At 49.8% G+C, this 26,538-nt stretch overlaps 1 protein-coding gene across 2 annotated transcripts in view; it reads left to right on the forward strand.

Moving 5' to 3' along the window:
* Positions 1 to 26,538, forward strand: part of HMCN1 (hemicentin 1) — a 1,785,366-nt gene that overhangs the window by 1,537,134 nt on the left and 221,694 nt on the right. For both annotated transcript variants that reach the window (XM_069641364.1, XM_069641365.1), the window contains exon 91: positions 6,029 to 6,199. In XM_069641364.1, the coding sequence (XP_069497465.1) occupies positions 6,029 to 6,199 (171 nt within the window). The remainder of the gene's footprint in view (positions 1 to 6,028; positions 6,200 to 26,538) is intronic.

Genomic DNA, 26,538 nt, shown 5'->3' on the forward strand with positions numbered 1-26,538 from the left:
ATGGCACACAGGGCCTACATCAACGTTCCAAAAGGCAACATGGAAGCGGCAAGAACCGCAGGTCCGTCCCATGAGGCAGGCACTAGTCGAGCTGAAAGGCCGAAATGTTGCACCTAGCCACCAGTACAGCGTAAGGGCATGTGGCCCATTGGCGATCGTCCCATATGATCGAAATGGTGCTCCACTGATTCACCCGAAGCTGCAGGAGTCGAGAGTAAAAACCATCTGGAGGAGTGGCGTAGAGATGGCATCTGCAATAGGGCAGGAGATACCTGTCACCCAAAAGAAACACAAATCAACCGATTGCATTACGGGACTCATGATGCATTACAATCTTCATTCAACACACCAAATCCACACCCACATGCATGCTAGCCCACTCCAAAGGAATATACACACCCCTAAATCAGTATCGAATCATAACGAAACCAATCGAGCTAAATACACCATTGGCAACGTCGGTTACTGTGCATGCGTCCGTCAAGATAGAACCCATGACATGGGATTAGTAACGTGCCTAGACACAAGTGTATGAAGGCGCGTCGAGACAGGGAGGATCCGACAAGGGTAGATAGACGTATGTCCCACTATGGCAGCCTTGCATCACATAACGCAGGGGAAGGGGAGTGAATCAAAAAACCCATGTACATGGCAGACCCTAAACGGAATCATCAGTCCATGCATCCACACATCATTCCCTCATCCCGCAATGAAAACGCATGAATATTCACTCACATAATATGTGAAACTTCCATCGCGTCTGTGCGTAATGCAGTCCGCAAAAACCACTGTGCCCCTGGCCGGATCTGTAGTGTTGTGAAGCAAGATGGATTTGGGAACGTCCTGCCTTATCGTCCACTACGCTATTGCGCATCCCATTCAATTCATATCATTCATTGCCTGCTCGTTATGGGCCATGTCCCAAGGACATTCTACAATAGAACGTTACATTTCCAGCCAGACCTGTGGGCGTATCCTCGCCGCTACTTCAAAACCCAAAATGCTGGCCTTCGAATTCCTCACTTGCAACATTACGTCGAAAAGGCTTCTGTGAACGCTTGCATTCACAATTACATCAATGTAGTGCGGCTGTGTGTCATGATGCTAACTGGCTGCAATCACAAATGGGACGCCACGCCCGTCGGTGAAGTACGTTACTGTGCTGCATGAGGGTCGGCCATCGATCGAGCCCTACATACCACTGACTCTTCACAGGTATGTAAGCGGCTGCAATCATAGCATGTGTAACAATGGGAGCATAGCATGAAGATCAGTCAAAGTACATCACACTGCCATCGGGATTAGATACATGAATCAAATCCCAAGATGCCATGCGGCCAAATGCAGCCTTACGTGCGGGACGTGCTCGACCAGAAGGGATTGCATCTGCCACAGATTCATTCAATCAGCACAGGTGGAGGCCATACAGGCCGACAGCACATATATTGCAGACCCAAACCCCTCCCACAACCACTCCCACTCCAAAATGCTACCGGCAGGACTAGCGATGTTGGGCCTGGGGTACCAGATAGCACTGCAAGTGCTACAACTACAAGAAGACGATGAACAACAACAGGTACAACAACCGGGCGCACAGGGGAGACGGAGGAGAAGGAGGAGGAGGAGGGCAAGGCAGGGTCAGCAAGGCCCACAAGCACTGCCACTACCACCACGCAGGCGGCCCGCAATCCCACGCCTCCGAGCCGATCCGTTCAACCTCACTGCTGAGCAGATCCACACCCTCTACCGTTTGGACCGGGACACCATAATCGCCATTGTGGACATGACACATGCTGACCTCGTGAGCATGATAGATAGCCCAACCGCCATCCCACCCCTACTGAAGGTGGTGTCTGCACTCCACTTCCTGGCCACAGGCACCTACCAGCACACAGTGGGACAGTTGCATGGCATTTCACAGCCACTGTTCTCACGGACACTCTTCCAAGTGCACGATGCCCTCCTGAAGCACGCCGACGACCACATCACACTACCACGCACGTACCAGGAGATTACCAACGCTAAAGTGGGATTCCATGCACTTGGCGGCATCCCGGGTTGCATTGGTGCCATCGACTGCACCCATGTTGAATTGGTTGTCCCACATGCCATGGAGGTCCAGTACCGCAACCGGAAACAATTTCATTCAATCAATGTACAAATGGTGTGTGACTCCAACAAGATATTTACGCATTGTTGTGCCAGATTTCCAGGATCTACCCATGATTCTATGGTCCTGAGGAACACAAGAATACCACGCTACATGGAGCGACACGCAGGGCACAGATCCTGGCTACTCGGTGAGTCTCATTCCATGCATGACATCGTGGCCCATTTGATGCGTCAATGACCTTGCTGGGGGGGGGGGGGCTACTTAGCACTATCATTCCACTGACACCCTTTATTCGTCTCATACAGGTGATGCCGGGTATCCACTGAAGAGATGGCTCCTTACACCAATCCGGAACCCACAGAACGAGCATGAGGAGGACTACAACCATGCCCACTCACGTACCCGTGTGGTCATTGAACAGGCATTCGGCCTACTGAAGGCTCGTTTCCGCAGCCTCAGCAGGTCTGGCGGGGCACTCATGTACAGCCATGAGAAGGTTTCTAAGATGGTCATGGCATGTGTCATGCTGCACAACATGTGCATACGTAGGAATGTGCCCATGCCCCCTGACGCTGTACTGCATGCACCTGAAGATGATGATGATGATGAGGGTGGGGATGTGGAGGCACCTCAAGGAGTCCATGAGGCACAGGATGCACGTGCAATCCAACAGAGCATCATAGATGCATGCTTCTAGCAACCACGCATGATGCCTATTACACGGAAAGGGGACCTGTGGCACTGTGTGTGTGTAGTACAGGCACATTGTGGACTGTACGCCTATGAAGGCCTCGTACGCAAATATCAATGTCCACACATGTCATTGGATGATAATGAGGTGCTGTATTGTTAATGTGATTTGATTTATACACCCTATGGACCCGCCACCCAGTGAAGCCCAACACACCCCCTCCACCCTACTACCTCCCCCCCCAACACCAGTGTCCAAATATGCATGCTGTCCGTGGGTAGACGCTATTGCAAGCCCCCTCTACGGGTATCAGGGGCACCCCTGCCCGTGGAGCGCAGGTTCCTGCCAGATCTGCGTTGGGGGCTGCCCTGGACGGAACTTGCCACGGATGATGTCTCTGCCTGCTCGCGTCCATGCATGTCTCTGAGGGTTTGTGAGAGCTCCGAGAGCACACGGCGCACAGCAGCAAGTTCAGCACAAACGTCTTTGGACGTCGCATGCAGTTCCCCCCTCAGGCTCTCGGTGCTTTTCTCCATTTGTGCTCTCAGGCTCTCGGTGCTTCTCTCCATTTCTCCCCTGAGGCTCTCACTACTTTTCTCTATTTGTGCCCTGAGTGTCTCGGTGGATGTTTCCATGGCTGCCCTGGAACCCCCGCATTCATTTGCATGGTCCTTGAGTAGCGTGGACGCTTCCTGCTGTTGCTCGATCAGCAGGTCGAGGGACTGTTGCCTCTGCTGGGCCATGGACATTTGCGGTGGTGTGACAGGGGGGCTGCTCAACACATGTTGCCTTGGCACAGGACTTGTGGGGGTTGGCCAGTCGTCGTCTTCAGGGTGCCCCTGCGTGGTTTCGTCATGGTGTAGGGGATGGAACATGCAGGGGGATTGGGAAAGGTCATGGATGGTACCTACGTCGCCAGCACTGTTTTCCGTGTCGGAGCATGCTGGCATGACAGCTGTGTCACCTATGGTGCTGCTACCACCAGAGGCAGTGCCATCAGATACGTTCTTTGGGGGGACCTGTGGTGCTGGGGTTGTGGACTTGCTGGCTGCTGGGGTGCCTGTTGCAGTCCCCTCCAGTGTGCTGCCACTTGATTCCTGCTGCTGCCGTGTCTTGATCCTTGCACCTGAGGTGGAGGCTCTTGGGACGTTGGTCCTGGCCCTCTTTGCAGGCGTGCTGGTAGGGGTGTCCTGCAGCTCGTCGTTGGTATCGGACCCTGTGGTGGAGTAAAGAGGGGCGAGCGTTAGTTATGGGTCTGTCGGATTTGGAATGGCAACGTATCAAATGCATTGGGGTGGTACATGAGGCTGATTTGGGACTGGGCCTTGGAGGTGGTCTCATTTTCGTGTGGATTGAGGATGCATTCATTTGGCTGCCTGCAGTTAGGGGGTGCATGCTGCACATGTAGGGGTTGTTTATGGCTTCTTGATTGATTTGTTTGTTCATTCTGACTTTTAGAGGGCGCTGTCAGGGCAAAGTATGTATTGCACTATGGGGTCACATGGTACTGCACATGTTCGTGGTTTGTGGATTTCGCATTGTTTCTCTTGGCCAACCTACCTGATTCTCCGGATGTCGGCACTCCTTTCTCCATCCCTCCGACTCCCTCTATGCTCTCCATTCCTATGGTGGAGGCGCAGATTTCCTCCCAGGGGGTCAACTTGATGGGCGACTCTGAACCCCCCCCGGTAGCTGTGGCGATGTTCCTGTTCGCAGAAAGTATGCTGCGTACGCGGATCCGCAGGTCGTCCCACCGCTTGCGACATTGCTGTGGCGTGCGGGGTGTTGTCCCCACCGCACTTACGCGCTGTGCCACCAGGGCCCATATGGCCTTCTTGTTGGCAAGGGCCGTCCTGGTCATTTGACTGGAGAAGACGACGGCGGAATTTTCCTGGAGGGTCTCGGTGAGCACGGTCAGTTCCTCTCGGGAGAAGTGTACCTGCCGCTTGCGGTCACACGCTTTCTTGGCTACCTTTCCCATATTTATTTTTTTAACTGGGGTTGCTAACGGGTTGGGATGTGTGTCAGGGTCGGATTTTTTATGGTTGTGTTGGGATTCGGATTTTATAGTTGTGCGGCGTGCTGTTTCCCGTTCCGGCCACATGCTTTTACTTCCGTTTCCGTATATTTACGGTGGCCGTAATTTGCGGTGCACGCTCGTTACGGTGACCGCTCATTACGGTGACCGCTAAGATGGGTGGCGGTATTGCACCTGGTGCAGCGTACGGCGGCGGTAAGGGCCGTTTTGGGGTCATTTCCGCCATCGCAGCCTTTCGGATTCCGCCATGGCGTAATGCTCGTGCCCGATGGGTCGTGATTGGCCGCACTTTGCTCCTTCGTGCAATGGCGGAAACGCTATTTACGCTGTTGCGGTCCGGTCAGTCACTTTCCGCCAGGGTCGTAATGAGGCCCACAGAACTCAGGGAGATCCCTGAGTCCTGTCTCTTTTCACACTGGTTCACAGAAACATTTTACAAATGATGCCCACCATTGACGTGCAACACACATGACATTTGCATGAATCCCAAAGAATTCCACATGGTTTTTGCAGGTGCTTAAAGGGACATAGTCATAGGGATTCCAGTATCTCATCCGCCAGGAAAATCCAATGCGGTTAGAGATGCAGGCAGTATTATAGCATGGAACACTTGGTGGACTTTACGCTCCACCGCCATGCTCCGTGTGTCAAAACCAAGAGTATTGCATGGATCGTAATTTACCATGTCTGCACCAATAAATGAAGATCGACACTGCATCCGCCTGCCTCAAAATGATCACCTCTGTGCAAAAAACGGGTCATATAAAATTAGCACCTGTGCATTTTATTTCACCCATCTGCACCATCAATTTGCATCATGAAATGGTATATAGTTTTATATTATGTTACTAATCTGTGTATGTCAACACGGCTTATGGTTACATCACACATTCTGTGCTGAAGCTTCAGTTGCTTTACTTGTACTGCATCATTTTCAAAAGAAACAGGAAGTTGACTAGACGTTGCTGTGGTGCATTACAGTGGCTCCAAGAACCTGCAGAAACTCCTAACAGAAGCTGATACATGTGGAGTGTAAATGATATCCGCCTTTACATGCTTAGTCTGCAGTCTGGGATGGATACAGCTTTGGTAGAAAGGTTGTCTTTGTTTCGTGAATCGAGAATCCGTATATCGATATTCATCCTTGGTAGGCTAATCTAACAACACTCTTTTTAACTTCCGCTAGTGGATGGAAAATGGGCGACTTGGAACAGCTGGAGCTCCTGCAGTGTCTCCTGTGGGGGAGGAGCCCGACAGAGGAGAAGGGAATGCTCCGATCCAGCGCCACTGTATGGAGGACACAAATGTGAAGGAAATGACGTGCAAATGGACTTTTGTAACAGTGACCCATGCCCAGGTAAGTGACTGATGCTGGTAACAGGTGGTAACACCCGGGGTACCGAAGATCCGACCAGGTTGGATTGAGACTGTATAAAAAGGGTCTGCACGTTCATGTCCATATTTACAGGCCTGTGTAAAGGACTGGGAGGCAGAGCTGGAGCAAGGAAGCAGAATGCCTCCACCATGCAACCTAGAAAAACTGACAATTGTGTCCCAAGCCTGAGGCAGGAAGGTCATGGTTAATTAATCCTGTCACTTATCCTTTGCTTTTTACTGCCTAAAGCTGGGACTCTCACAGTTGTCTTAGTTAAGAGGTTTTATAGGAGCTTTACCCTACATAATTGTATTTTATGTAATCTATATATATATGAGTCAAAAGTTGTTTGTGGGTTTGTGGATTTGTGGCAAAGCGTTGTTCCTTATACAATTCCACACCGTTTCACCAATCTGCACCAAATTATGCATAGTTACCTGTTGAGACCCTACGAACAATACTGGCTTCATGACATTTGGATATCCCAACCCTTTCCCTGGATTTCAGCACAAGTCAAAATAAGTTTGTAGGTTTGTGGCTTGGCGAAGGGAAGTGTTGTTCCTCATACAATCCCACACGGTTTCACCAATATGAACCAGATTTTGCATAGTTATGTTTGATTTGGTGCATCATGAGATGTTGAGGACAGGTTGGTCATTGTAGGTGGCTGCTCAGAGCTAGCTGCTATTTAGCTCTGAGCAGCCACCTATATTGACCAATATATATTAGATCCTTTCTTGGATCAAGGAAGGCTAGAGTAGCAAAAGAGAACTACTACTCAGAAGAAGTCCAACTAAACTGTGGTGTTCCGCAGGGCTCTTTGCCTGTCGCCCTTGTTGTATAAGGTGTACTCTAAGCCTCTGTTTGATCTCCTCGATGGCCTGGTTGTTAAATTTGCAAATAATGCGGATGACAGCCAGATCATCCTGGAGCTTTCCGGATCATATGCTAAAGATCTAGCAAGAGCAAGAAAGGTTTTTGGCACCATTAAAGAATGGATGAGAAAAATGTTCTTGCGTTAAATGACAAAAAACAGAAATACTGATTCTTGGCACTGATACCAAACTGAAAAAAACTTCACCCGCAATATAAGGCATTTACGAAGGTACTACGATACAGGTCTCTGATCACGTCAAAACCTTGGGAGTCTTATTTTGACTCAAAATTCACCTTAAAAAACAATGTCTCTCATCTGCGCTTAAGCTGCGCTTATATGAACTAGCTTCTTTGGCAAACCCGTCCATATTTATCAAAGAAAAACAGAGCTCTGATTGCATCTGCCATAATAAACTCAAGGTTGGACTATTGCAATAGTCTTTTGGTAGGGACATCACAAGCTAATGTAAAAAAGCTTCATGTTATTCAGAATGCAGCTGTCAGGGCTGTGTGCGGCATGAAGCATAGAGAGTACATCACTCGAGCGCGAGAAGAGTTGCACTGGCTCCCTGTCTGCCATAGAATTAATGTCGAAGCCACAAGTCTGATCTACACATGCTGGACCGATGATGCACCATCCTATCTTAGCACACAGATCAAAAGAGCACAGTTTAGGCACACTCTATGCTCAAACAAGGACAATCATTTTGGTGCAGCCACGCTACCTGTTAAAAAGGTTTGGAGCCTATAGCTTTAATGCATGGGCTCCCAGTATCTGGAATGCTCTACCACAGTAACTTAGACAACTTCCCTTTGGTTGCACAGTTCAAGAAAGGATTGACGACCTATCTGTTTGATAGGGGTAATGACTAGGATCTTGACAGTGAATCTCATTGTTGCTCCCCCCACACTGTTAACTGCTGTAATGTCTTGTTAGCGCCCTGAGGCCTTTGGGCGTGTTGGCGCAATACAAAAAAAAAGAATAGAATAGAATAGAGTGCATGAGGCACGGACGAGGTGGCAGGGCTTCATGAGTCTTCTGGAGTAAGATAGCACACCGGGCTGTTGTATGACGTTTCAGAAGGGGGGCATGGAGTGTCCAGATTGTACCAGGGACTGTTAGCAGCATTATCGAAGATTGTCACCAAAGTAAGGCGCAAATGGGAATTGGATATAGGCAGGGGGTTTACAGAGCCATAGTGGTCCATAATGCTGTTATACCCCAGAAAGTTTTAAAGGAATGCTAGGCTTAAGCTGACCCAGTTCTATGTGCCTCATAGGGCCTAGATGACTCTGCATCTCATTTCACAATTCCCAGGGTCGGCGGGAGGATAGTGCCCCAGGTGTGGAGAGGGAGGGGCAGGCATGATGCACATGTTCTGGGTGTGCCCGGAAGTCAGAAGGTTCTGGCAAGAGATGGAAGTTAGGTTCAGAAACGGAGGTGTAATGAGATATGCCTGGTCGCCAGAGGCTTGTTTACTCTGGGTGTTCCCACGTCCAAAGAGTGCTAAACCAGCAAACAGATTGGGAGACCTAGCCTGGGTGTTGTAAAAGGGGAGGATTGCCATGGAATGGAAATCTCAAGAGGGCCCATGTACGGAAGGGTGGTGGAATCTTCTGTGACGGTGGTCCATAGCTGAGGCTACAGTGTGATATAGTGCTATGCAGGCTGGAAAGAAAACAAATTCAGATAATGTGGCAGCCTGGAACAACCTGGTCCACTCACTGTTTGGCTCGCCAGATGACAAACCCCCTTGAACTCCTGGTCAGGGGTGGCAGGATGGGGGAGTGGCAGGATATGGAGGAGCCGGATGGAAGGTATAGAAGGCAGGATGAGCGGGATCTGAGGGAGGAGCAGGGGGGTGCCCCTGGTGAAACTTCTGTAGGTTACAAGCCTTGAGTTACTAGTTGATGTAGTTAATTTGGGGGAGGAGGATTGTATTGCAGAGAGAGAGGTTAACAACAATGTGCTGATATTGAATATTGATTGTAATACTGTAACATGATGGAACATATCTAAAATTAAAAGATTTTTTTTAAGTATATAATCTCAGGATAGGTTATGCTTAAATATATTTTGAAGACACATCTGAAAGTCAGTAACTCAAGCAATACATTATTATGCACAGTGCGGTCCTCAAATTTGAGGCATTTAAAGAAAACTCTATATCAGAGATGTTTGCTTACTTAAACATGGCTAGGTCAAGACACACCATATCTTTGGTGCAAGTAGCGCATTGGCACATCCAAGATATGGTATCTCCACTATGAGTGTGCGGCTGGGTTTTATATAGCACAAGCCTAGCTGTGAGTCAATAGAGCAATGTACAAGGGGGAATATAAATAGGATACAATAATATTGAATTGAAAGCCAGACTATTAAGATTATTTCGAGGGTCATGGAGCGAGGGGATGCAGAGGGATACAGCCATTGTATCCCTGGGTGAGTTCTCTCTCCCAGAAAGCATGTTGAGGAGTAGGGTGGTAATAGCTATACAATTGTTTTTTGAGTTAACCTTACAGTAGCTTTTTTACCACCTTCAAAGCCCAATGCGCAAATGTGGCAGTCATTTGTGTATTAAGTCTTTGTAAAATATTTGTACCCCCCTTCATTTTGTTTTATTTCCCTTCTTTCTTTGAATGGCCCATGACAGATAGCCAAAATGGCTGTTCTGCCTTCATATGTTCTAGACTGAAATTACCGCGCCACCCTTTGCATGGCTAATATATAGTTTGGGCTGAATGTGGGTCTAGCAGACACCTCAATAAAGCTCTGTGTGACTGTGTCTCAGTGTATGTAAGTTGTGATGGGGAACCGTAATAAGGAGGAGACCAAACCTTTGAATGAATGAATGGTGCACGATTGTGGGTTGCTGGGCGGAGTCCATATCTCGGGATGCGCCTGACTGTTTCTCAGATCGTCCTGGAACTTACTTTGGAGACTGCTATCTGATGGACTGCACCTGACGATCCGGTGACTAGCAGGCCAGGCTGGACCGTCCTTTTTCCATATGCCTCTCTCTCTCCTGGCTGAAAGAATGTCTGCTGGACACTTCTTCTGCTTCCTTCTGGCATTGCATGCTTTCCTGGAAGCCTTCCTGTTCCGCTGGATCGAAGGTGGGCGCTCCTTTGGTGGTGTGCTGGAACTCTGGCTGGCTTGCTTCTCAGCGTGGGTCTGCTCCATCATGAGAGACTTTGTTTTGACCTCCTACAGCTGTTTCTCTTGGAGGGACCTTTTTCTTCTGGCTGATCCTTTGCCTCTAAAAGAGCTGCAGGTGACCTGCTTGCTGGGTCCTCTTCACAGCTCCTTGGCTGCAAACAGTGCTGCAGTGCCCCCTCCTTATGAGGCATTTTCAAGGGATGCCTTTTAGTTGGCTACCAATTCTCTTGGCTCCGGCACACCTGGGAACTCTACCCCTACTAACAGGAGACCCCTACTTCTGTCTAGCCGGACCCAATCATGACATAAAAACATGCCAGTGCACCAATGCTCACAGGGCTGTTTTTGCCAATACCACGGTCTCCTGACCCCAGTTTCATTATATGCGCGGTCCTCCAGGGAATCTTTGCTCTGATGCACAGTGTTTTTTGCGCCCCTGACTGCGGCCGTATTACTTGTATGTTCTTGGATTGGAAGGTAGGATCCCCCTCCCTCTTGCCAGCTGCTCACAGCAATTTTGTGTTTGTTCTCTCCACGCCATCCCCTCTTTTCACTTTCCCTGCTCCACCCTTTTTGTTTCCCCACCCTGACAAATGGCCGACGGCCACTATCTAGCCTTCGCAGAAGAACTGGTAGATGGCATCTTAGCCAACCCTTCTCTTCTGGGACTAGATCTCACAACGCACAATATCACCAACAATGATGAATGGAACGATATTGAAATCCTTAAAAAGAAGATCATCCGCACCGAATTACACGGTGCACTCATGACTGAATACTTGAGGGCCCATGCTGCACCCAACGGCCTTATTATACGTATCGAACCGCGCATCTTCTTAGACAATCTCAAATTCAGGAAAGATTGGTCTTTCATAGCTAATAAATGTACCAGAGACTGGCTTATACTCATCATCAACACTGCCAAAACAGTCGCAGATCAACTACTAACTGAATTGAATGAAAAAAGCGAGGCACTTAGAACCAAAATCGCTGCAGACACCTATTCGGCCAAACTCACTCTCCTAGAAACCACACTGAAAGAGTTTAAAGACAACAACCTGAATAGGAAGATTATTAAATTAAAGAAGGACCTTGCAGCCTTTACGCATGTAAAAGTCTACCCATATGTAGCCGAAGAGTATTTTACTGAGGAAGCTAAACAAGCTCGACGAGACGCTGCACAACTCCGGTTCCAAAATCTCCAAAGGTCTAATTCCAACAGATCCTGGAATAGCTCGAGTAGCAACTCCAGCACTAGCTCCAACAACAACAGATGGCAGAGCAAAAGAGTTCAGTTCAACAGCTCCAACCAGGGCACCCCCCCTGCGGTTCCTTTTTTAGGACAGCGCGGGAGAGGCCAGAACCGCACACGATGGCAGAACCACCCTCCGCCAACAGTGATTACACGGAGTCGGGGACAAGGAGTTATACCACCACTCCTCCCTCACTTATCGTGAACCTATCCGCCCATATCCTTACCAAACCCGAACAAGAGATTCTACAAAAAGGCTTAGCTTTCATCCCTACAGCCCGCTATGACCCGTTCCAGACCAGGGTAGAAGTTACTCAAATGATGCGCAAGATACGACTGAGTCAGTATTTTGCTAACCATACCTACGAAGACAAAGATGTGACGGGCCTACGCCCTCCATCACAGTACTTCCCACCGCATTGTGCAAACACCGCAGAATCAGTTACTTTTGAACAGGCATTGCTCAAAAAGATTTCCGAATTTGAATCCAATATTCCATTCATTCACAATAATTGCACCAAACCCCAACTGCTTGCTCTAACAGACTTAGCCAACAATCCAGACATCGTTATTAAACCAGCGGACAAAGGGGGTGCCATTGTCATTATGGATACCACTAAATACATCACAATGGTCACCAACTTACTTGATGACCCTAACAGCTACTGTATTCTACCGAGAGACCCTACTCCAAGCTTGCAGGCTCTGATAGCACCTATCATCTACGAGGCAGAAGCTGAGGGACACATCAGCGCTCGGGAAGCCGCTTTTCTGTCCCCTCCCCACCCCCGGATCCCTGCCATGTATGCTCTTCCAAAAATTCACAAAGGGCTTACTCCTCCACCAGGCCGTCCCATTGTCTCAGGAATTAGCTCTGTTCTGGAACCCCTTTCACAATATGTGGACTTCTTTATCAAAGATCAAGTCCCAAAAATGACTAGCTATGTAAAAGACTCCACAAATATGCTGATCCTTTTAGACACCATTACATACGATCCAGAAACGGAATGGCTAGTCACCATTGACATTGAATCCCTCTACACCCGGATACCGCAGCAAGAAACACTGCACATGCTCAGCAGGCTATTACACTCAGACATGGACCTCCATGGAGTCCCGCCTAATTTCATCTTATCTCTCGCAGAAATAGCACTGACCAAAAACTTTTTTCTCTTTGAAGATACATTTTACCAACAGATCTCAGGGACTGCGATGGGGGCAACTTTTGCCCCCAGCCTCGCCAATCTATATGTTGACTCTTTCGAACGTCAACATATCTATCCAGAGACTAATCCGTATCTCGCACACCTAATTATATGGCGGCGATATATCGATGATATTTTTGTGATATTTCGAGGCTTAGAACATGAGATAGAAGCCTTCCACACTTGGCTCAATTCCCTCAATCCACACCTTAAGTTTACTTTGGAGAGACATAGATCCAAAACTCACTTCCTCGATCTTGCCATCTCAGCAGTTAGCGGGAACCTTCACTCGAGCGTCTACAAAAAATCTACAGACAGAAACGCCCTGCTCTGTTACTCAAGCTACCACCCCAAGGCACTCAGAGACAATCTCCCCTTTGGACAGTTCTTACGGTACCGGAGGCTGTGCACACAGACTCCGGACTACACCAGACAATCTAAACAACTGCAAACACAACTGGCCGAGAGAGGTTACCCCAGGAGGATCATTAAGGACACCTGCAAAAGAGCTAGGAACATTCCACGTTCTATTACCTTACAACAACATTCTAAACCACGTGAGTCCAACACTTTCACAGCAGTATTTAGTTTCTCACCCCTGCTGAATAAAATTAAGCGGGAAGTTAAAAGACTTTGGCCCATTCTGAATACAGGCGAATCTACCATCCCCGTCCCACGGTTTGCCCTCAAGAGACGTTGCAACGTGAGAGACAAGGTTGTCAAAACCCTCACACCGGGCCCACCCAGGGACGTCCTCACGCAGGCGACCCTTTGGAATACCCCATCCATCAAAGGCCATGCACCTTGTGGCAATTGTTCCATGTGCGCACAGACCTCGAGAACTACGCAGATAGAAATAGGTTGGAAAACACCATGGACACAGAATACATTTACCAATTGCAACACCAAGGGCGTCATTTATATGATCACTTGCCCATGCAACCTGAGGTACATTGGAATGACCATTAGGCCAGTCCGAACCCGCATGACCGAACACAAATCATGCATAAGAACGAACAAACTCACTGCACCATTGGTGACGCATTTTACATCTAAAGGACATACTGCGGACCAATTCAAATGGACCATCATTGAAAAAGTCTCACCGCCCTGCAGAGGCGGCAACTACCACAATATACTTTTCAAAAGAGAACAGATGTGGATTTATAGACTCAATACCTATTCAGAAGGTCTCAATGAACAAATCCAGTGGCACGAACTAGCAGTGTTGTCCTGAATCACCATTCCCACGCATAGCAACAGTGCTCTTCTGTTTCTACCTTCACTCCTCTAGACATATCATTAGTCCCATGAGGTAAACCCTCCTCATTCTGCACAGGGTTCATGAGCTATCTTGACCACCACATCTGGTCATGGTCTTTTGTCCCCCTTCCCCATTTCCTCTAACCAATCATTTCCCCCCCCTCCCCTCCATCATTCCCCTTAGCCTCCGGCCCTCCCTCCCCCCCCCCTTTTTTCGAGTCCCCACGGTGTCATCTGTCACCCTTCCTCCTTTTTTCCCCCCGTTTTTTCCTCACCCCTTCTTAGTACCATCCCAGTTCCCCTCTCCCCCCCACCCACCCCCACCTCTCCTCCGTCCCCCCCCCTCCCCCCTCCCATCGAGTCTCTTCCACTTGAGATCGGGCTTCAGTGCCCGATCCTTTGGAATCTAAGCGCGCTCTACTCTTTTGAGAGGCGCTTGGGCTTCCTCCGCTAGCTACGAACGCGTGAGGCGTTTCCCTGGAGACAGCTGCGTCACACAGACGCCGACGTCGCATTCACCAGCGCGAGCGCGTTGCTCGCTTCTTTTTATAGGCGGTGGGCCTCATTTCTCAAAACCGCCAGTCTCGAGCTGTACCAGCTCGATACAGCTCACGGATTCCACGGAGCCCAGCAGTTGCTGCTTTATAGGTATGGCACACCCCTAGATCATTTGGCACTATACTCCAACTCATGAAGCCATGTGGTTTTGGAGCTATTACCACCTACACTCTGTGTTTTTTTTGTTTCCTGCAGGCACATCATCACCAGATTGTGCAGGTATTCATTCCTTCCTCACCAGCACGTTGCTGTATGCAATCCAGTGCCATCCCTCGCCTCCCAGACAGACCTTGTGCCTATAGGCTTTGGCAAAGAGGTAGGCCCAGAGCCCCCATTTTATCTTTATTATTTTTTACTTGCACTATTTTGGGATAGCTCCCCCTTGTTGTGGACCACACAGAGGCTCCCTGCCTTCTTGCCCTGCAGTGCACTAAATTCCAGCACATTCGCTGCCCCTCACTACCTAGACAGCAGCTTATCAGTCACTTGTAGAGACTCGTTTCCTTCACGGTCTACCTCCCCCTCACCCTATTGTCCTTGTCTTCCCTCACTTATGGCGTTGAGACCCTACACAGGTGTCCAGGCACCTCCACCATTCCTGCAAACTTCTGACCGCTGCAGTTTTTTTGCTCCGACATGCTCCGTTCTATGCATGACAATCACCACCTGTAAGTCTGCACACTTTTGGTGCCTGTTTTTTATTCATCCTTTCATCAATGTAATTGCCCCTCCTTTTCTCTCCCCCTCCTTTCTGTCTCCCTACAGGAGACACCAGCATCCCCTTGTTCAGCATCTATCTGAACATTTGGCAAACTCGTTTGCTTTTCAAGTCACGGTCCTGAAGAAGATGGTTCGAATCCCCCATGCCATCGAAACCGGTCGACCTCTTTCGGTCATGAGGGCTCTCATGACCTACCCGTGATCTCTTTACACCAACCAAAGAGACTGTACTCTTCAAAAATTGCTAAATTGTAGCACACTCACTTTCACAGAGTGAGCTACACCTTTTTTATAAGAGCCATTTTTTAGCCCTACAGCCCTTTTGCTGGGTTTGTTTCTTTATACCCTCCAGTGGTGTCTCCAGCAGCACTGTTTCATACTCCAACCACAATGACCTACGGGAATTATTAAAGTTATACATTCTGGATGGAATAGAAGCAGTTGACCTGTCTCACAGGTTGTATCCATGCATTCTAGCAGCCTCAAGATCTAATATACAGTTTTGTTGCACGCTGCCTCACCTGCTGAAGTCTACCACTTTTTAGATGTCCCTGTTGGACTACTCGTGTCTGTCTCCAGACATCGCCACCAGTATAGAAGGTTGAGGGACAGTACTCTCCTCTATATCTTTTTAGTAGGTGATACACCACGCGCAACCCAGGGATAGGCGCCCCGTCAGGGTCAGGGTGTTCTTCCTTAGGGCAAGGTACGCAGAGCCAGGTGGCCCTCCTTCTCATGTATTCGAGTGTGAGCACTTTAACTCACCTATTTGTTTTCGCATACATTTGATGCACCTTGAATACCTTCTCTCCTACAAAACCGTTGTTTTTGTGTTACCATATGTGATTTTGTTAACGGTTAAAAGGACAAACACGGTTGTACCGTGTACTTTAGCTTTATAAGCTTTCCCTGTTGTTTTCCGGATGTTCTTGGATTGCACATTGCAGCCATCCTTCTCTGGTGCTGGAACCGTGGTGTGGAAATCTTTTTGTGCCGTCCCTCAGACTCCTCAGCTGGTGGTTGTCACATCTCTTGCACCAATGGGTTGTAAGTTTAATTTAGTTACCTTCTATCCTTAACCACAAGTCAACTATTGGGTTTGTCCCATTAAATTCTATGAACAAACTTTCTGGAACCTCTGTAACGCCCTAAAAGTGACACTAACAATGACCTAACTTTGAGCTTCTGATTTACATTTGTACCGCTGGAAGTCCTAGAGTTTTGAAAGCAATCCCTGTAAGAGTGCGTTTTTGTGTGATAACTTACTGCGATTCACTCATAGGGCCTCATTACGAGTTGGGCGCAAAGGGATACCGGGCACCGGTAAGGACACCGGTGCCGTAATCCCTTTGCGCCCTATTCCGAGTTCCCTTAGCGGGTCCCTTCCTTAACGCCTGGCGTTAAGGACGGGACCCGTTAAGGGACTTTAGAGCTAATAACGGTACCGCAATTTGCGGTACCGTTTTTAGCGCCTTCCCATTGAGCCTTATGGGGGCTCAAATGGGAATGGGGAACGGATTTTTCAATGGGGACTTACCGGTCACGCAAAGGTCGGAATAGACCGGTAAGTCCCCATTGAACGAGGGCGGACTCGGTACCGGTATTGGAGGTGGTCATGGCGCTAATAGTGCCATGATTACCTCCAAACTCGGAATGAGGCCCAGACGGGCCTCATTACACGGTATGCGGTAACCATGGCGCTATTAGCGCCATGGTTGCCGCCGGTATTTTACCGGGTCCGCCTTGGTGGATGGCAGAATTACCGCGCTACTCCAAGGTGAGCGGGGGTGGTAATTCCCCAATCACCAAGGCACTTCCTCATTCCCATTTTTGCCCCCATAGGGCTCAATGGGAATTGGGAAGGAGCTAATTATGGTTGGGACCTCGTAGTAAGGCGGTAAGGGTTTACCGGTACCGGTGCCCTTATCGGTACCGGTAAACCCTTACCGCATTCCGTGTAATGAGGCCCTTAGTATATTATGGGCCTCATTACGAGGTGGGTGGTAAGGGTTAACGGGCACCGGTAAGGAGACCGGTGCCGGTAAACCCTTACCGCCCTATTCCGAGGTCCCTTAGCGGGTCCCGCTACGTGCACCTGGTTTTAGCAGGCGTCCTTAGCGGGAGCTGCTAAGGGACCAGGGAGCTAGCGGGCCCGTTATTAGCTCCATCCCCATTCCCATTGAGCCCTATGGGGGCTCGAATGGGAATGGGGAATGGTTCTCGGAATGGGGACCTACCGGGTCCTCCAAGGTTGGAATTACCCGGTAATGGTAATGCTAATAGCACCATGGCTACCGCCTACCTCGTAATGAGGTCCTATATGTAGTGTATGTTGTTGTGTGGGCCTATCTGTACCTTCCAACCTGCACAGTCCCCACCCAACAGTGCAGCCAGACTGCTCTGCCACCGTACCACTGAGAACGTTTTTGACTTGGTGGACGCCCTTCTCAATTAGACCTTATTCAAGGTTTTAGAGAGATTGCAGTCCAAAATAACAAAATAAACTAAATATGTGCTTTAAATAGAAATCAGTGAAGGAGTAAAAAAATAAAAATTTAAAAATTAAGTGATCTAATTTTCTAACAACCATTATTAAACCAGGCACAGGCCCTCATTACGACCCTGGCGGAAATCGAAAAACGATGGCGGAAATGCAATACCGCCATCGAATAGCGCTCGGTGCGATTATGACCCGTCACCGTAAAGTACGATGCCATTAGCGACACCGTAGTGAACGCCAACGCTAACTGCACCAAGTACGCGCACGCGCGCCATGCCAAACCGTAACTACCACCATGGCGCAATGGTACGCGAATTCTGACCCTAGCGGACATGTACCTAACGCCATCAAGCATGGCGGAAAGTACCATTCCGCCATGGTGAGAAGTACGGCATCGCGAATCAACCGTAAACGGCCCTACTGAGTGCCTGTACACCACTCCCTGGCCACATTGCACAACTCCCCGTAGGTGCAATGAAGTCACACAATTCAACCAGTGAAATGTACAAGTCACCCATGCATGCCAACGAACAAATTAATCTAGGGGCTCCAAGTGCCTTGTGAGTGGCCATCCATATTTGCCATGGCACCATTGCCGCACTGATGCAGCACAGGCATGTGAAGGTTCAAGTACAGCAACATGAACTGAAATATGAGACAAACAAAAACAGGCCCCCCATCGCTTGACACCAGTGTAAGGCAACATCCAAAGCAGTATCTTGAGTGAGACTGCACCAGCCCTGTACTCCTGCCAGTAAACAAACCAACCATCAGCATAAGCATGTACCACACAAGTTGGCAGAGTGACTGAGCAGCCAGGCTCATCTCAAGAGGGGACAATGGGAGCTGCAGGGCACAGATGGCACGAATACAGAAGCTATTCCAATGGACATGACCTCAGTCTCCCTCCAAGAAACGCACGCAAACACAGGCACCTGTGACCAGCCATATTCTGATAATCACATCATTCCACCAATCCACCTGGCTGACCGGCATCTGTTACACAAAAGCTAATCCCCCGCCCATGAGCATGACATCATTAAAACAGTCATAATGGTAGCCCCTATCCCTGACCACACTGGGCTTCGTAGGCAAACGCGGCCAGTACAGTACCACGCAACTATAACCAGAAGCCGGAACCCAATGCAGATCTCCTCACAATACATCGCACCACAAATAGGAATATGCTACATTACTTGCAAAGAAGAACGCTACACGGTTAATATCAGAATAGAAATTTAATGCACCACAAAATCACCAAGCCCATACAGCCATTAGGTCATGAACCCCAAAATACATTTCATCATTGTGGGCTGCATCCGCAATAAATGACCAGCTTCTTCTTGTGTGACGCCCTGTTCCTCCATGGTACACAGGGGCTACATTCACATTCAAAAAGGCAACATGGAAGCGCCTAGAACCGCAGGGCCGTCCCATTAGGTAGGCACTAATCCAGCTGAAGGGTCGAAATGTTGCTCCTAGCCACTAGAACTGCGTAAGGGCATGTTGGCCATTGTCGATCGTCCCATAAGATCGTAATGGTGCTCCACTGATTAACTCGAAGCAGCAGGTGTCGGGAGTAAAAGCCATCTGCAGGAGTGGCATACAGATGGCAGCGGCAAAAGGGGAGGAGATACCTGTCACCCAAATGAAATGAAAAAGAATAGTAGGCCATCAGAACTTGATTTGTATTACTCACTTCAATCACCACACTAAATCCACAGCCATATGCATGCTAGCCCACTCCAAAGGATTATTCCCACCCAAAAATCACCTGCGAATCATAACTATGAAAATCGAGGTGAAAACACTATTACAAACGAGTGTTTGTGTGCATGCGTCTGTCAAAACAGAATCCATTCGATGGGATTAGTAACGTGCATAGACACAAGTGTCTGAAGGCGCGTCGAGACAGGGAGGGTTCAACAAGGGCAGATAGACGATGGTCCCACTATGGCAGCTCTGCATCACATAGCGCAGGGGAGGTGGATAGATCCCAAAAAGCCCTGTAAATGGCAAACTCTCCATCAAATCATCTGTCCATGCATCCATACATCATTCCCTCATCCCGGTATGAAAACGCCTGATTATTTACTCACATAACATGTGAATTTTCCATTGAGTCCGTGCGTAATGCAGTCAGCAAAATCCACTGTGCTCCAGGCAGGAATTCCAGTGTTGTGAAGTAACATGTATTTGGGAACGTCCTGCCTTATCGTCCACTACGCTATTGCGCATCCCATACTATTCATATCAATCATTGCATTCTCGCCATGGCCCCTGTCCCAAGGACATTAAACAATAGAACGTTATATTTGCAGTCAGACCTGTGGGCGTCTCCTCGCCGCTAGCTGAAGACCGAAAGCGCCGTCCTTCGAATTCCTCATTTGCAACATCACGTCGAAAAGGCATCTGTGACCGCTCGAAATCACAAATCCATCCATGTAGTGCGGCAATGTGTGAAAATGCAAAGTGGCTTCACTCACAAATGGGACGCCCCGCCCGTCGGTGAACCGCGGTACAGTGCTGCATGAGGGTCCACCGTTAATGGAGTACTACATTCCACTGACCCTTCACAAGTTTGTTCGCGACTGCAAAGATAGTATGTGAAACAATGGGACCATAGCAGAATGAACATATGAACCAATATTTCACTGCCATCGGGATCAAATACATGATTGTAATAGCAAGATGCCATGCGTCGAATTGCAGCGTTGTGTGCGGGACGTGCTCGCCCAAAGGGGATTGCAGCTTGCGCAGGTGGAATGAATCACCACAGGTGGAGGCAATACAGCTTGAAAACACATAAATTGCACACCCAACCCCCTCCCACAACCACACCCACTCCAAAATGCTACCGGCAGGACTAGCGATGTTGGCCCTGGGGGACCTGATAGCACTGCAAGTACTCCAACTTCAAGAAGAAGACGAACACCAACTACTACAACAACCGGCCGCACAGAGGAGACGCAGGAGGAGGAGGAGGGCAAGGCAGGCCCAGCAAGGCCCGCCAGCACAGCCACTACCACCACGCAGGCAGCCCGCAATCCCACGCCTCCGAGCACATCCGTTCGACCTCACGGATGAGCAGATCCACACCCTCTACCGTTTGGACCGGGACACCATAACCGCCATTGTGGACATGACACAGGCTGACCTTGTCAGCATGATAGATAGCCCAACCGCCATTCCACCCCTACTGAAGGTGGTGTCTGTACTCCACTTCCTGGCCACAGGCACCTACCAGCACACAGTCGGACAGTTGCATGGCATTTCACAGCCATTGTTCTCACGGACACTATTGCAAGTGCTCGATGCCCTCCTGAAGCACGCAGACGACTACATCTCTCTACCACGCTCGGAGCAGGAAATTACGAACACAAAAGTGGGATTCCATGCACTTGGCGGCATACCGGGTTGCATTGGTGCCATCGACTGCACCCATGTGGAATTGGTCGTCCCACATGCCATGGAGGCCCAGTACCGCAACCGAAAACAATTTCATTCTCTGAATGTACAAATGGTGTGTAACTCCAACAGGATCATTACACATTGTTGTGCACGATTTCCAGGATCAACCCATGATTCTATGGTCTTGAGGAACTCTAAAATACTACGCTACATGGAGCGACACGCAGGGAACAGATCCTGGCTACTCGGTGAGTCTCATTTCATGCATGATAATGTGGGGTATGTGATGCGGCAATGACCTGGCAGGAAGGGGGGGGGGCCTACGTAGCGATGTCATTCCACAAACATCCTTTATTGTCCACGTACAGGTGATGCCGGGTATCCACTGAAGAGATGGCTCCTTACACCACTCCGGAACCCACAGAACCAGCCTGAGGAGGACTACAACCATGCCCACTCACGTACCCGTGTAGTCATAGAACAGGCATTCGGCCTACTGAAGACTCGTTTCCGCTGCCTCAGCAGGTCTGGCGGGGCACTCCTGTACCGCCATGTGAAGGTTGCAAAGATGGTCATGGCATGTGTCATGCTACACAACATGTGCGTACGTAGAAATGTGCCCATGCCCCCTGACGCAGAACTGCAAGCACCTGAAGATGGTCATGATGAGGGTGGGGATGTGGCAGCACCTCAAGGAGTCTGCGAGGCACAGGAGGGCCGTGACATTCGTCAGATTCTCATTGATTCATGCTTCTAGCACTCACGCCTGGTGGCTGATACATGGACACGGGACTTGTGGCACTGTGTGTGTCTGGAACATGCACAATATGGACTGTACGCCTATAAAGGCCTCGTACACAAAGATCAATGTCCACACATCTCATTGGATGATCGTGCATTGTTTATAGCATATGTGAAATTATGTTACACACCCCATCGACCCGCCACCCAAGTGAGCCCAACACACCCCCTCCACCCTCCTACCTCCCCCCCGAACACCAGTGTCCGAAGATGCTCATAGTCAGTGGGCAGACGCTATTGCAAGCCCCCTCTCCGGGTATCAGGGGCACCCCTGCCTGTGGAGCGCAGGTTCCTCCCAGATCTACGTTGGGGGCTGCCCTGGACGGAACTTGCAACGGATGATGTCTCTGCCTGCTCACGTCCATGCATGTCCCTAAGGGTTTGTGAGAGCTCAGTGAGCACACGGGGCACAGCGGCAAGTTCAGCACATACGTCTTTGGACGTCGCATGCAGTTCCCCCCTCAGGCTCTCGGTGCTTCTCTCCATTTGTACTCTCAGGCTCTCGGTGCTTCTCTCCATTTGTACTCTCAGGCTCTCGGTGCTTCTCTCCATTTCTGCCCTAAGTGTCTCAGTTGATGTTTCTATGGCTGCCTTAGTAGCCCCACATTCATCAGCATGGTCCTTGAGGAGCGTGGCCAGTTGCTGCTGTTGCACGATCACCAGGTCGAGGGACTGTTGCCTCTGCTGTGCCATGGCCATTTGTGGTGGTGTCACAGAGGGGCTGGTCACCTCATGTTGCCTTGCCACAGGGCTTGTGGGGGATGGCCAGTCGTCGTCTTGTGGGTGCCCCTGCGTGGTATCCTCATGGTGTACGGGATGAAACAAACAGGGGGATTGAGACAGGTCATGGATGGATCTTACTTCGACATCCCCGTTTTCTGTGTCGGAGCATGCTGCCATTAATGCAGTGTCACCTATGGTGCTGCTGCCACCAGAAGCAGTGCCTTCTGTGGCATCCATTGGGGGGACCAGTGGTGGTGCTGACGTGGGCATGCTGGCTGCTGGGGTGCCTGTTGGAGTTCCCTCCTGTGTGCTGCCACTTGATTTGTGCTGCTGCCGTGTCTTGATGCGTGCAGCTGAGGTGGAGGGTCTTTGGCCGTTGGTCTTGGCCCTCTTTGCAGGTGTGCTGGTAGGGTGTCCTGGAGCTCGTCGTTTGAATCGGACCCTGTGGTGGAGTAAAGGAGGGCGAGCGTTATTAATGGGTCTGTTGAAATTGGAATGGCAATGTATCACATGCATTGGGGTGGTACCTGAGGGTGATTTGGGTCGGGGCCTTGGAGGTGGTTTCATTTTTGTGTGGATTGAGGATGCAGTTGTTTTGCAGCCTGCAGTTAGGGTGTGCCTGCTGCACGTGTAGAGGGTGTTTTTAGGATTTTTAATTATTTATGTATTTAATGTGAGTTTTAAAGTGCGCTATCAGGCCGATGTATGTGGACGTTCTCCTGGACATGTGTTACTGTTGGACTATGTGGACACATGGTACTTCACATGATTGGACATTGTGGATTTGGCATTGTTTAATTTGGCCCACCTACCTGATTCTTCGGATGTCTGCACTCCTTTCTCCATCCCTCCGACTCCCTCTATACTCTCCATTCCAATGGTGGAGGCACAGATTTCTTCCCAGGGGGTCAACTTGATGGGTGATTCCGATCCTCCCCCGGTAGCTGTGGCAATGTTTCGGTTGGCAGAAAGTATGCTACGGACGCGGATCCGCAGGTCGTCCCATCGCTTTCTGCATTGCTGTGGGTTGCGGGGTGCGGTACCCACCGCACTTACCCGCTGTGCCACCAGGGCCCATATGGCCTTCTTGTTCGCAAGTGCCGTCCTGGTCATTTGCGTCGAGAAGACGACGGCAGCATTCTCCTGGAGGGTCTCTGTGAGCACGGTGAGTTCCTCACGGGAGAAGTGGACCTGCCGCTTGCGGTCGCACGCTTTTTTCGCTACTTTTCCCATTTTTATTGCTTTCACTAGGGTGGATGACGGGTTGGGATGTGTCTCAGGGTAGTATTTTTAATGGTTGTGTGGGAATTCTGATTTTATAGGTGTACGGCGTGCTGTTTCCCGTTCCGGGACCATGTTTTTACTTCCGTTTCCGTATATTTACGGTCACCGTACTTTCCGATTGCCGCTCATTACGGTGACCGCTAAGATGGGTGGCGGAATTGCACCTTGGGCGCCGTACGACGGCGGTGAGGGGCGTTTTGGGGTCATTTCCGCCATCGCGGACTTTGCACTTCCGCCATGGCGTAGTGCTCGTGCCCGATGGGTCGGAATTAGCCGCACTTTGCTCCGTCGTGCAATGGCGGAAACGCTATTTACGCTATGGCGGTCAGGTCAGTCACTTTCCGCCAGGGTCGTAATGAGGGCCACAGACTGAAGGGCATTGCCAAGAGGATGATGGGAAGATTGTGGACGGCCTGTATTCCCCACGCCTAATTGGGAAAGTATGAAAGAGAGGCAGATGATTCGGATGTCACGGGGGGTGTGGGTATATTATTCACATATTGCAGCCGAGGAGTTTGATACTGGCAGGAACAGGGTGCACCAAAGCCCCACTTTTCCTCTTGGACAGCAGGTATGGACGTCCCTTCCCTCCCGGAAGTCAGCACTGCCTCTCCTGTAGCACAGTGATACTGAGCGCACCAGAAGGGAAAACACACAAAGCACCCAAAAAAGGAAACATCATGTATAGTATTAGGACCACGATGTGAGATCAAAGGACGAAGTATTTCGTGGTGTGGAACACATTGGATGGAATTGAAGTGTAGGGATTTGTGGTGTGCCCTCCCCCCCCATGTCACTGATGGTCTTATAAACCTACACTTATGTGGCAGGTGTTGTGGGCTGGACATGTGGTTATACAGGGCAGCCCGATCAGTTCTGGAGCACCCAGCAGACACAGATAGTGCTGTGGTCACACGGCACGGACAGTAGCAGTAATCACCTTGATTGCAGTGATCACACGGCTGGACACCAGCTGCTGGGGCTTGCAACTGTGCTGTGGTCACACCGCAGGACAGTGGCCTGGGAGCTCCAAGGTTACACATGCTGACCTGTGGGTACCCAGATCAGCAGTGCGGCAGGGCCGTGGTCACACGATGCCAGCATGCAGGCCCAACAATGAGACACGAGGCAGAAGTGGCATTCATGGAGTCCTCCATCGTTCTGGCGCACGTGCCAGCTGCAGCTCTTTTTATTGTCGGGCAGTCATGACAAAGCCATGACACACATTCTTAAAGGGGCAACACCACACTCCTCCTTTTCCATAACAAAAAAATAAAAGACAACCTCAATGGACACCCACTAATCAACAGTCACGAGCAGCAAAACTTGGTCCACTTGGGACCATGGGGTAAAACAATAACCACAGACGTTAGAACTCAGACAGATACAAACATTAAAACATCCACTGACCATTCTACATATATTGCAGGTGGCAGTCGAAGCTGGTGAACTGCTGGTTGGGGCATGTTGGCAGTTCTACCACACTATGAGGGAAATCTTTATTCAGCATGGAGAAGGGGAACTTCAACTAACGGACGACACCGTTGTCAACTACTGGAACCATATTGTGCATGCCGACGATCTGCGGGATCACAGCTTCACACACACTTCATTCCCAGGACCACTTTAAGCACACCAATGACATGCGGGTTCACAGTCTCAAAGGTACATATTTATTGAGTCCTCTTTGAGCATTTGCGGGGCTGCAGGAAACCTGTTTCACCTCACACGTTTATCAGTCCAGGATAGTTGATATTACATTGCAATCCGCCGGCAAAGCCGCACCCGGGGACACCGGGGCCATATCGCTCTAGTCCCTTGATGGAGGGGTGGGCAGCGAGCAAGACACGGGTGGCAAGGTGTCTGGGCTGCGACTCATTCAGGTCAGTGCAGGCATGACAGCGGGCTGGCTTCGCAGAGGCAGCACTATGCAGCAACACGGCTCCCCCAGGCAGGATCACATCCTTGCAGCCGCCGGGTGGTTAGCCCGTGTGGGGGACAAGTCACTTGGGCGATCACATTTTCATTAGTCCCAGTATGTAGGGGATCCGGTGCTTGTCTGGTGCAGTGAGCCCGCGTCGCCACTGTTCAGGTTTTCTAGCAGTCAGTGCTGGTCATTTGCTGACACTAGTTGACACTGTGTGTCACGCCGGGGTGCTCCCTGAAATGCATGCCTATTGGCCCCTGCCTTCTTAGTGCCTGTTGGCGTTATCTGGTGCTTGCTGGGTTCTGTTGCCTCTCCTTATGTCTGCTCCATTGCGGGTGCAGCAATTATTCACCTTTGCGGCCATGCTTTTCCGAATCTGTAGGTCAGACTGTTGGCTGAATTGAATCCGACACTCGAATTCCTAAGGGGCATGTTTGGTGAATAGAACAGATATAATAGCCACATATGGAACTGTTGCCACAAACCACTCTCTTCATATCACGAAAGCAGAAGCATTATTGGAAGTAAGCAGAGGCAGGTTAGAGTGAAGCAAGATTTATAGTTTTGAAGATGTGGATTGTTGGTGTGACGCAACACACTCATTTGTCAAACTCCAGGTTGGGAGCGCACAGGCGGCACCC

Source organism: Ambystoma mexicanum, chromosome 1q, assembly GCF_040938575.1.
Source record: "Ambystoma mexicanum isolate Mex_15411 chromosome 1q, UKY_AmexF1_1, whole genome shotgun sequence".
NCBI lineage: Eukaryota > Metazoa > Chordata > Amphibia > Caudata > Ambystomatidae > Ambystoma > Ambystoma mexicanum.